We start from the raw sequence: 12,432 nt of genomic DNA, 5'->3' as shown, positions 1-12,432 counted from the left end.
CAATATTTTGCATTTCACTCTAATTTACTCTTAGCTACATGAAAAGGAATTCCCGTGCCGGGAATCGAACCCGGGCCTCGCGGGTGAGAGCCGCGTATCCTAGCCACTAGACCACACGGGAGGTAACAGAGTGCAGGTGAGGCAGACTTTAATATATACCAAAATAAAATATGGTAGCACCAATATTCTGTCTGAGAAAATGCCAACTTGGTCATTGTTGTAAATATGATATTTGTAAGATATTTGTATTCATATTACTGTAGATGTCTAGTTTTATAAGATATGCATTCTATTTGACTATATTTTGCATTTCACTCTAATTTACACTTGGCTACATGAAAAGGAATTCCCGTGCCGGGAATCGAACCCGGGCCTCGCGGGTGAGAGCCGCGTATCCTAGCCACTAGACCACACGGGAGGTAAGAGAGTTGACTGGAGGCAGTCTTTAATATATACCAAAATAAAATATGGTAGCACCAATATTCTGTCTGAGAAAATGCCAACTTGGTCATTGTTGTAAATATGATATTTGTAAGATATTTGTATTCATATTTACTGTAGATGTCTAGTTTTATAAGAAATGCATTCTTTTTGACTATATTTTGCATTTCACTCTAATTTAAACTTGGCTACATGAAAAGGAATTCCCGTGCCGGGAATCGAACCCGGGCCTCGCGGGTGAGAGCCGCGTATCCTAGCCACTAGACCACACGGGAGGTAACAGAGTGCAGGTGAGGCAGACTTTAATATATACCAAAATAAAATATGGTAGCACCAATATTCTGTCTGAGAAAATGCCAAGTTGGTCATTGTTGTAAATACAATATTTGTAAAATATTTTGTATCATATTACTGTAGATGTCTAGTTTTATAAGATATGCATTCTATTTGAATATATTTTGCATTTCACTCTAATTTACACTTGGCTACATGAAAAGGAATTCCCGTGCCGGGAATCGAACCCGGGCCTCGCGGGTGAGAGCCGCGTATCCTAGCCACTAGACCACACGGGAGTTAACAGAGTGCAGGTGAGGCAGACTTTAATATGTACCAAAATAAAATATGGTAGCACCAACAATCTGTCAGGGAAAATGCCAAGTTGGTCATTGTTGTATATATGATATTTGTAAAATATTTGTATCATATTACTGTAGATGTCTAGTTTTATAAGATATGCATTCTATTTGAATATTTTTTAATTTCACTCTAATTGGCACTAGACTGCATGAAAAGGAATTCCCGTGCCGGGAATCGAACCCTAGCCACTAGACCACACGGGAGGTAACAGAGTGCAGGTGAGGCAGACTTTAATTGGTACATAAATAATAGATGGTAGCACCATTATTCTGTTTTAGAGAAAGTGCCAAGTTGGTCATTGTTTTGAACACAAAATCTGCAAGATATTTTTATTCATATTAATTTAGATACATTTTATTTCTTAGTAGATATGAGTTTTATTCGAATATATTTTGTATTTTACTCTAACATACACTAGTTTACATGAAAAGGAATTCCCGTGCAGGGAATCGAACCCGGGCTTCGCGGGTGAGAGCCGCGTATCCTAGCCACTAGACCACACGGGAAGTAACACAACGTTTCTGTGGCACAGTTTTAAGTCGGTATCAAAAGAGAAAACGATATATGCCGTATCTTGTTATAGAGAAAATGTCAAGTTGTCTATAGTGAAATATTTGCCAATTCATTTTATTCATATTAATATGAGAAATTTTAAAGAATTTGTATTTTTCCTAACATAAAAACCTGGAGCTATTAATAGATATATACTTTCGGGGAAGCTGAAGGATGAGCCATGATAAATTTAGGGAGGGATAATCACCCCAAATGTCAGGTAGTGAGGGGGGGGGGGGTTTAGGGGTAGCCGGCTACCTAACTTCCTCACACATTTGGACTGAGCAACCACCTCTCTTTCTTGCAGAACTTCTAAGGGAGAAAGAGCTGGCGGGCCAATATGTATAAATAGCTCCAGGTTTGTATGATAGGAAAATACAAAATACTTACAAATTTGTCCTTTGTTCCCGCACAAATACAAACCCTATGCTATTTCTAGGGATGACCTACTTCTTAGGAGGGAGAAAGTCCTCACCATCTGGCCTTGTCATTTGACCCAGGGTTCTCTCTCTTTCGATATAGGACTGAAGGTAGTAGGAACCCTGTCCTCACTAAAATAGTTGTGCTACGCACAATCAGCGGCCTACAGATGCTGTGTGTTTGTGATACTAGCAATGTGGCCAGTCTTAGCAAATAAGAGATCGAGTCATAGGAATCTGAGAATACTTAGGCTTTGCCCAATAGCCCCCATCGCAAGAGATATTGGGGACGCAACAAGTATTATTTCTATACTTAGGTTTAAAAAGGGAAGTGAATCTTACCTGCAGAGAAGTGAAGCCAGCTGTGCTGAGTACCACGCAGCTGGTTCCCCATAGGTGAAGGAAAGAAAGAATCCAGTCATTCTACTCCTTCACCCCCAGACTAGCCCGGGTAACCTCAGCCCTCAACCCTCTGCTACTTGTCCATCAAGGAACTCGAGGTGCTTTAGACCACTTGTTGTGCAGACACAGCAAGAACAATGGAGAACATATCTATGTTCCTGAGGGTTACATCTTGCAGGTAGTGGGCGGTGAAGGTTGTTTGACACTTACACACACCCACTTGTAATGCCTGTGCCACAGAGTAAGTTTTCCTGAATGTCAGGGACATTGCATCACGATCTCTGGGTCGTTTTTGAGGACGTGGCCTTGGTTGAGCGCAAACTTGATGACCTACGGATCCATGAGGAAATAGTATTTCTCGTGATCCTCCTCTTGACCTTCCCAATGCTAACAAATAGTGCTGACACATGGGGGCAACCTGCTGCTGTTCTTTCAAAGTAACACCTTAGACTCCTCACTTGGCAAAGTACCAACAATAAACTTAGGGACGAAGCTGGGGTCTTTTGACTGGCCACACAGTACTACATTGGATCCTTCTCTCTGGTTACAGTTCATTTTCCCTTTGTCTACATACGCACATGCCGAATAGTCTGCCTTATTCTTTACATATTCTCCTCTATCCTCATACACCTGACAACACTGAGATTACCAAACAATTCTTCTTTACCCAAGGGGTTACTGCACGGTAATTGTTCAGTGGCCACTCTCCTCTTTGTAAGGATAGAAAAGACATTTTAGCTATGGTAAGCAGCTCTTAAAGGAGAAGAACACTTCAAAATCACACCATTGCCATAGCCTCTGTACCTTGGTCTCCCATTGTCTTGGGTTAGAGTTCCTTTGCTTAAGGGTGCACTCGAGCACACTATTCTATCTTATTTCTCTTCCTCTTGTTTTGTGAAAGTTTTTATAGATTATATAGGAGATATTTATTCAAATGCTGTTGCTCTTCTTAAAACATTTCATTTTTCCTTGTTTCCATTCCTCACTCAGCTATTTTCCCTGTTGGAGCCCCTGGGTTTACAGCATCTTGCTTTTCCAATTAGGGTTGTAGCTTAGCAAGTAATAATAATAATAATTACAATAATAATAATAATAATAATGATAATAATAATAATATTACCTCTCCCCATCTCCTTGAGTGGGAGATCAGAAGATAGACCATGAAGCTAACCAACTCTCTTAGCCAAAGCCAAAGCGAGTAGGAAAACCGTCTTCCATGTAAGGTGGTGATCATTAGCCTGGCGTAAAGGTTCATAAGAGGGACCCCACAGGGACTGAAGTACTTGAACCATGTTCCAAAGAGGAGGTCTAAGTTCCAAATGGGGACAAGTAATCTCTTAACTCTGTATGAATAAGGAAAGTTCCAATGAGGAGGAAATCTCCAATTCTTCCAGCTTAAAGGCGAGATTCAAGGCTGAGCGGTAGCCTTTGACTACCGGAACCGAGAGAAGCATTTCTTCCCAATGGTGTAGAAGGAACTCCGGTATTGTTGGAATAGAAGCATTGAAGGGAGTCATACCCCTTCCATGACACCAGCCACAGAAAACAAAACACTTCGCCTGGTAGACCGACGATAAAGAGTGTCAGGTGTCCAGCCATTGTTTCCCCAATTCGTTGCGAAAAGTCTCTCTGTGTAAGGAGGTGCTGGACAGTCTCCAGGCGTGAAGTTGAAGCGAAGCTACAGCTTTGTGGAAGATGTTGGTATGTGGCTGTTTGAGCAGGTCGTGACGTAGAGGGAGTGCCCTCGGGATCTCCGTAAGGAGTTGCAGAAGGTCCAGGAACCATTCTGCTTGATACCATAGCAGAGCTATCAGGGTCATCGATATGTTCTTGCTTATCCTGACTTGGTTGAGGTCAGATAGGGGGAACACGTACACATCAATGTTCTCCCACCATTTTTGGAATGCATCTTGCCAGAGTCAGGGGATCCAGGACTGGTGAACAGTATAGTGTGAGCCTTAAGTTCAGGGCCATTGCAAACAATTCCACAGTTGGGGAACCCCACAGTCAGGACTTTGTTGGCTACTTGGTGATTCAAAGACCACTTGGACCCCACTATTTGAGTCGCTCTGCTCAGATTGTTTACAAGCATATTTGCCTAGAATGATGTGAGCCAATAGGGTCACCAAGTTTTTTTCTGCCTATCTCAGTGCCTGCGAAAACATAACGCCTTCCTTATTTAGGTAAGCTACAACAGTGGTACTGTTGCTCATCAATACCACCGAGTGCCCAGCCAGGAACTGTTGGAGGGCAAGGAAGGCTGCCTTCATCTCTAGGAGATTTATGAGATTATACCTTTCTGATTTGGACCACTGACCGGAGGTGGTGTGGTGCAGCATGTGGGCCATCCACTGTTCTTTTGACGCATTTGCAAAGAGCATCAATTCCGGGGGAAGAACGAGAATATCAACCCCTTTGCAGAGGTTTTTGTCTGCTACCCACCATTTAAGATCTTCTGTACCTGTTGTCCTATACGGAGTAGGCGATCCTGGGAATCGGATTGATTCCACTAGGATTTTAGACACCTCTGGAGGGTTCTCATCCTGAGGCGTTTGTTGGGAACTAGAAGGACCAGAGAAGATCGATGGCTGAGCAGACGAAACCAGCTCTGGGCTGGGAGCTCTTCTCGTCTGAGAAAGGGCTGTGCTACCTTCTCAGCCTCTGAATCCTTTTGTCTCATGAAAAAGCTTTGTGCCTTTTAGTGTCTATTAGCATGCCCAGGTATACCAGGTTTTGAGAGGGGAGCAGTTGAGACTTCTTGAGGTTTACCATGATCCCCAGACCTTGGCTGAACCTTAGAAGTTCATGTTGGTGGCGAAAAAGGGTTGCCGCCAAGTCTGCTAGAATCATACAGTCATCTAGGCATCTTAGGAGATGGATGCCGATTTTGTAAGCTCATGATGACACAAGGGCGAACCCTCGTGAACACTTGTGGGGCTGTGAAAAGCCCAAAACACAGAACCTTGAACTGACATTGCTTCTGGTTTAGCATGAATCTTAGATATTTCCTAAAAGACGGATTTAAGGGGATATGGAAGTATGCATCTTTGAGATTTAGCATGCACATGAAATCCTGCAGTCTTACTCTCTGTCTGACCGTGTCGGCTGTCTCCATCTTGAATGAGGTCTCTTCTACAAACCTGTTCAAGGCTGAGAGATTGATTACTGGTCTCCATATATTTTTGGACCCTCTTAGTATTTGCACCATTGTAGGGTATATGAATAGGAACTCCCGTGTTAGGAATTGAACTTGGGCCTAGTGGGTAAGAGCCATGGCACCATAGCCACTAGACCACGCATGAGGTAACAGAGTGCAGGTGAGATAAAGACTTCAAATGGTACCAAAATAAAATATGGTAGCAGCATTATTCTGTTTCAGAAAGAATGCCACGTTGATTATTATTGTAAATACAATATTTGCAATATATCTTTATTCATATTACTGTAGATATCAAGTTTAGAAAATACTCCATTTTATTCGAAACGGTTTTGTATTTTACTCTAACTGACACTAGTCTACAAGAAAAGGAATTTCTGTGCCGGGGATCGAATACATTGCCTAGCGGGTGAGAGCCATGAATTCTAGTCACTAGATCACACGGGAAGTCGGTACCAAAAGAAAAAACGTTAGCAGCCGTACCCTGTTATAAAGAAATTGTCAAGTGTGCTATAGGATTCAGTGAAATATTGGCAAATTATTTGTATTCATTTTAATATGGATATTTAGTGCGACAAAATATGTCAGTTATGTAAAATGAGTTTTATTCACCCATGAAATTGCACTACTCTATATAAGAAGGAATTCCTATACTGGGAATCGAATGAGCCTCGTGGGATAGACCTGTGTATTCTAGACACTAGACCACATGGAAGATAACAGAAGACCATTAGAGCCTCAATTCTAATTACTGCATGAATAAAAAATACTAGAAGCCATATTTTGTCTCTAGAAAGATGTCAAACTCTTCATTGTTCTAGATGCATTATTGGCAATATCTTTATACATTCATGATTAGATATCTAGTTTTGGAAGAACGAATATTTAATTCATATATTCTAGGACGTTTTTAGTATTTCACCATTGTACAGTATATGAAACCGAATTCCTGTGCTGGGAATCGAACGGATGCCTTGCGGGTGAGAGCAAAAGAACCTAGCCACTAGACCACACAAGAGGTAACCGAATGCTTCTAAGGCCCATAATCTAATTGATGCCACAATAAAAATTGGTGGCATAATCATTCTCTTTCAGAGAAAATGCCAAATTGAGTATTGTAAACAAAGTATTCTTCAGATATTTGTCCATATCTTAGTGTTGATGTCTAGTCTTAAAAGATGTGATTTTATTTGTATATGTTTTTTATTTTATTAGAATTAGCCTAGTCTATATGAAAAGAAATTCCTGTGCTGTGAATCGAACCTGGGCCTTGCGGGCAAGAGGCGCATATCCTAGCCACTAGATGACACGGGAGATAGAGTGCAGGAGAAGCAATGACTTTAACTGGTGTCAAAATATAAAGTTGTAACAGCATTTTTGTTTCAGGGAAAAAGCCAATTTGGTCATTCATTTAAATACAATATTTTCAAGACATTTTTATACATCTAATTTTAGAAAATGTGTATGTCCTCTATATGTCTTGTATTTAAGAGGGATTACCACTGGTGTATATGAAAAGGGCTTCCCGTGCCGGGAATTGAACTCGGGCGTCGCGGGTGAGAGCCACGTATCCTAGCCACTACAGCACATGGGAGGTAACAGAGAGCTTAAGAAGCCCAGATTTTAATTGGTGCCAAAATAAAAAATGATAGCATCACTTTCTTTTAGAGTAAATGCCTTGATGGACAATGTTGTAAAGACAGTATTGTCCAGATGTTTTCTTAAATCTTAGTGTTAATATCTAGTTTTACATGTGTACTTTATCTGTATAAGTTTTGTACAGTATTTTATTGTAATTGGTACTAGAGTAGATGAAAAAGAATTCCCTTGCCGTGAATTGAACTCGGACCTCTCGGGTGAAAGCCTCATAACCTAGCTACTAGACCACTGGGGAGGTTATAGAGCACTTCTCAGGCATACATTCAAATTGGTACCAAAAGAGAAAACGGCAGCAGTAGCATCCATACTCAGTTCCAGTGAAAATGTCATGTATGTTCTAAGTTTCACCGAAGTATTTGCCAATTTTTTTTTATTCATCTTTCATGTGGATATGTATTGTAATAAAATATAAAAAGTAATTCCTATGCTGGGAATTGAATTTGGCTATCCTGTGTGAGACTGGTGTATTCTAGCCAGCTGACCACAGGGAATGAAGCCGGGATGGAACAGAGTACTCGTGAGGCACATATTTAAGTTGGTACCAAAAGAGAAAATGGTAGCAGACGTGTTCTGTTCCATAAACTTGGGAATTCCAGAACGTAATAGATCTGTCAGCAAGGTTAATTCAAGGCAAGAGGTGTGTACTAGCGGACAAGCTAAGTCAGGGGGGCATGTGGTAGTAGCAAAGTGATCCGTACTAACCTGCTTCTTGCCCTTTGGGGTTTCCTATGGAACGACTTGTTCATCACCTAGCTACACAGGAAGATTCCAGTCCACCAGTCCAATATCCGGCCAGAATCCCTATGACAACAAGGATGTTTATGCCTTTCCCCTTCTGATGGATAGCTTGGGTAATTGACAATCTATTGATGCCCTTGAATATAAAGATGACCCTTGGTGGTCCCAAAGGGGTTTGGTCACACACTGAATGGTTTTCAGATTTCGGTGCTTCTTGTAGAGGTCCCAACCGCCTACCTTCCTCAGTCAGCCCCATATGGCACTTCACAGGTAGCGATTATCACGCATCTCCTCCATTAAACAGGGTTTTTGAGAGGTATTGCACTGGGGATGTCTAGGTATCAGCAAAGATCCTTTGCAGCTGTTTTTCAGTTAAAGTGGGTCATTTTCTGCAATTGTTGTTGTAGGTGGGATACTTATCTGGTCTGACTCACTCTGTAATTGATAGTTGATTTCTTAATCTACCTCTGTCGAGAGAAGGTCCTCTCAATCTCCGTGGTTAAAGGCTATCACTCAGCTTTTGAGCCAGGTTTTAGACTGAATGGCTTGGACTTTTACTCTTCGTGGGAACTTAATTTATCATTATTTTGGGGAAAATAACGGCAAAAAATAAAAAAGTATACAAGCGCCAGTAAGAATACCAATATGAGAGAGAGAGAGAGAGAGAGAGAGAGAGAGAGAGAGAGAGAGAGAGAGAGAGAGAGAGAGAGAGAGAGAATGTACTACAATGATATATACCGAAAATCATAAGCGAAAATATTAAAACATCTCATCTGAGTTAGCTAAGGACAAGAGATCACCAGTTCCAGAAATCTTCGTGAAACAATACAACAAAAATAATATAAGTATGATGGTGACCTCACATGCATAATGATAATGAAGACGACACAAATAAGGCAACGGAACAGCCCCTGCCTCTTTAACGAACTAGGAGCAATATATTGAGATTCCAAGGCTTGGCAATTCTCTAAAGTGTCAGTTTGAAAGATGAGTGAACAAAGATGCTGCAATGCTCGGCATAGGCTTCGATTTCCGTTAGAATGTGACGGAGATGTACGAAACGGTAAGCACAATACTTGCTTCTAATTACGATGTTCATTTATATATAATGTATACAATTTAGATCTTGTTACCACATTTATATTTCGTTTCTAATATATATTATAGTACACTTTTTAGTGGGGATGCCTTAACGTGGTGAAAGTATTTGAGATTCGCCATGATCAGCAAAGCTGTACTAGTCAGGGTCACCCATACTCGGTTGGTTTGCTGTGAGCGATCAGACTGAAGTCTCCCATCATCACCATTCTGCAATGTCCAGCGTAGTAATGAAAACTAGCCAAACCCCAGACGTGACTAAGGACATGTCTGAGGCCTTTATCCTGCAGTGGACTAGAAACGGCTGTACTTGTTCTTGTTGTTGTACACATACATAATACAAATTACTATGTAATATGTTTACTTTATCACTTGTCTACCATTTTTATATACACCGTCGGGTTTGGTCAGTATCGGGGTGAGTGACCACTAAGGAAATCCAGACGTCCTTAGAGCAAAATTCCTTTAAACATCAAAAGGCAGTACTTTCTGAATCCACTCCTCCAAATGGAAAGGGAAATACATAAACACAAACAAACATATGTACATGCATACGAATATTTTCCACATTAAGCAGTTTCCTCTGACAGGAACAGAGAATAGCTACACAAAAACATGAGTCATTTTCATCCTTTAACCCCCACTAAGAACTTCCGCATCATTCGATGCTTCTTATACCTACACGGAAGTCTCATTAAACGGTTAAACGCGCAGGGCCTTTCACCAATATCTTGCAGGAATTCTTATACTTCCTGAATGTCAAGGCCCTTCATTTTGGATGCGTTTGTAAATCTAACTAACCTATTTTGGATGTTTCTCATCTCCCCCCTTCTTGCATTCTTATCATTAACCAATTGTCCACCCTTTCACCTATGCTAATTTTGTTATATCATTTCTACGTATCTCCATATTGCACGCAACCCATTTATTTCAAAAGATTCAGCCTATTTTCCTTTCATTTGTTTTCCAGCATACGCCTTCTTACAGAGGAGGTAGAGTAATAAGGTGCTGCCCTCTGGTTATCCCAAGACCTGCAGAATAGAATGATGTTTATGTGGGTCTTGGGTTCTCCCAATGTCTTGCGGGACGCGATTGTCAGTACCATATACTATTCATATGGTCGTATCATATGCGATCGATGGAGGAAAAAATATACAAAAAATTCTTAACATAAACAGACTGTAAATAAATGTACAGATCTCATTCCTTTCAAACACCATTCCTCTAAATGTTACATGATTCTACGTGAGGAATCTAAATTCTTACAAAACTGACAATTTATAGTGGTAACAAGGTATATTGGCACCTTCCTCTCTTTGGCGAAACTTTAAAATTGAAACAATAATGATCCATCAAATTGTAGTAAAGTTAAAAATAATAATCCATCAAATTGTGATAAAGTTAAAAATAATAATCCATAAAATAGTGACATGGATTTATCTAAGGCATGTTATAGCTCATAAATTTTGTTAACTCACATCCGAGAGGAAGGAAATAGAAGTAGACTTTTTAACTAAACATTTGTTCTTGATTTAACAGAAAGCAAATATCACTTATTCTGGAGAAGAAAAAAGTATGAACGAACTAAAAAGATTGATCTAATGTACTGCTGTTTCCTTTTCAGTTACACGGAAAGGAAGGCGTATTCAACTGTTCCTTTTTTATCATTATCATTATTGCATAGACTAGAATTCTAGATGACGTGAGAGAGAGAGAGAGAGAGAGAGAGAGAGAGAGAGAGAGAGAGAGAGAGAGAGAGAGAGAGAGAGAGAGAGAGAGAGAGAGAGAGAGAGCACTTTTCCACATCTTATCTTGGATAGTGCCATAGCCTCTGTACCATGGTTTCCTACTGTCTTGGGGCAGAGTTCTCTTGCTTGATGGTACACTCGTCCTCTTGCCTTTTTAAGTTTTCATAGTTTACATATGAAAGATTTATCTTGACGTTGTTATTGTTCTTAAAATCTTTTATTTTGACTGTTCATTACTTCCTTTCCTCAATTCGCTATTTTTCCTGTTGGAGCTCTTGGGCTTATATTACCATGCTTTTCCAACTAGGGTAGTAGCTTAGCTCGTAATATAAATAATCGCAGCCTAAGTGGCATTGATTTTGTATTCTATCTTCTCCATAGATCTGATTATTTTATTTTCAGCATTACTGCATTCTGCTAGTAACCGGGCAAAATTCATCCTTCATCATGGGTAAGGTAAATTCAAGGTAGGTCAAATGTGGAGTTAAAAAAAGGGGGTACACAAAGTAAGCAAGTTTATAGCGACCGTTTCCAGAGGGATCACTTCCCATCTACAGGCTTCAGTGTCTGAAATAGAGGTGGCAACGTCCTTTTATATGGTACTTCTGGCTTGTAGGAAGTGGTGGCGAATTTACGTTGGCTGCCTCATGTGACGGGGTAGGGCAGGCAATGACGTAAGCTGAGCTGCGAATTTTCATTGGCTGATGCACTCGCTGGGTAAGGTTGAGTCACAGCCAGCTGCCAGACTGCCACTACACTCACTACTAGGCAATGAGTCGCCATACTGTCTGTCGATAGCTGGGATTGGTGGATGCCGGGATGATTTCCATTATAGACGGGCTGTTCTGTCTCTGATCGTGGTCGCCTTGATTTTGGTTTTCACAATCTGTAGGATACTTTGGTCTTCGGAAGTTAGTACTTTGGCATGAGGGGAGAAGGAACACCTGCGTTGTATTGAGAAGGGGTTTCTCCGTTGTATGAGGAGGGCCTCAAGTATTCTCAGCCTTCTGCTGTCAGGGGCACCACCAATTATGTTGGTTTTCTTAACAATCTCATCCCTTCTCATGCCCTTATGAGATTGGGGGCATGTTTCTTTAATGATGCCTTGCTGGACGTGGCAGGACAACCGCTTAGACAGACGCATTGTAGTCATCCCGGACCTGGGCTTTGGAGGGAGTAAACTACTAACTATTTGAAGACCCTTAACACACTCCTTTTTTAATATAACTAATGAACTAGGCTTCTGATTAATGTGAGACTCTTTAGCTTTGGTAAGCAGCTCTTCTAGGAGAAGCACACTCCAAAATCAAACCATTGTTCTCTAGTCTTGGGTAGTGCCATAGCCTCTGTACCATGGTCTTCCACTGTCTTGGGTTAGAGTTCCTTTGTTTGAGGGTGCACTCTGGCACGCTGCTCTATATAATTTCTCTTCTTCTTGTTTTGTTAAAGTTTTTATAGTTTATATAGGAAATGTTTATTTTTGGTGTTGTTTCTTTTCTTAAAATATTTCATTTCTCCTTGTTGCCTTTCCTCACTGGGCTATTTTCCCTGTTGGGGCTCCTGGTCTTATAGCATCCTGCTT

The 12,432-nt window shown here is 40.8% G+C and overlaps 1 protein-coding gene and 4 non-coding genes across 5 annotated transcripts in view; all 5 read right to left on the bottom strand.

Annotated features, from left to right (window-relative positions):
- Nucleotides 1-49: 49 nt before the first annotated feature.
- On the bottom strand, nt 50-121 carry TRNAE-CUC (transfer RNA glutamic acid (anticodon CUC)). Its single transcript has one exon. It is a non-coding gene; the product is annotated as a tRNA-Glu (tRNA).
- Nucleotides 122-346: 225 nt separating this feature from the next.
- TRNAE-CUC (transfer RNA glutamic acid (anticodon CUC)) lies at nt 347-418 on the bottom strand. The gene has a single exon. It is a non-coding gene; the product is annotated as a tRNA-Glu (tRNA).
- A 226-nt stretch (nt 419-644) lies between these two features.
- Nucleotides 645-716, bottom strand: TRNAE-CUC (transfer RNA glutamic acid (anticodon CUC)). The gene has a single exon. It is a non-coding gene; the product is annotated as a tRNA-Glu (tRNA).
- Nucleotides 717-941: 225 nt separating this feature from the next.
- TRNAE-CUC (transfer RNA glutamic acid (anticodon CUC)) lies at nt 942-1,013 on the bottom strand. The gene has a single exon. It is a non-coding gene; the product is annotated as a tRNA-Glu (tRNA).
- Nucleotides 1,014-4,591: 3,578 nt separating this feature from the next.
- LOC137630315 (bifunctional hemolysin/adenylate cyclase-like) overlaps nt 4,592-12,432 on the bottom strand; it is a 28,221-nt gene continuing 20,380 nt past the window's right edge. Inside the window, exon 4 of the mRNA XM_068361756.1 lies at nt 4,592-4,938. Within this exon, the coding sequence (XP_068217857.1) occupies nt 4,592-4,938 (347 nt within the window). The remainder of the gene's footprint in view (nt 4,939-12,432) is intronic.

This window comes from Palaemon carinicauda, chromosome 38, assembly GCF_036898095.1.
Source record: "Palaemon carinicauda isolate YSFRI2023 chromosome 38, ASM3689809v2, whole genome shotgun sequence".
Classification (NCBI taxonomy): domain Eukaryota; kingdom Metazoa; phylum Arthropoda; class Malacostraca; order Decapoda; family Palaemonidae; genus Palaemon; species Palaemon carinicauda.
This window is presented reverse-complemented; position numbering and strand designations above follow the sequence as displayed.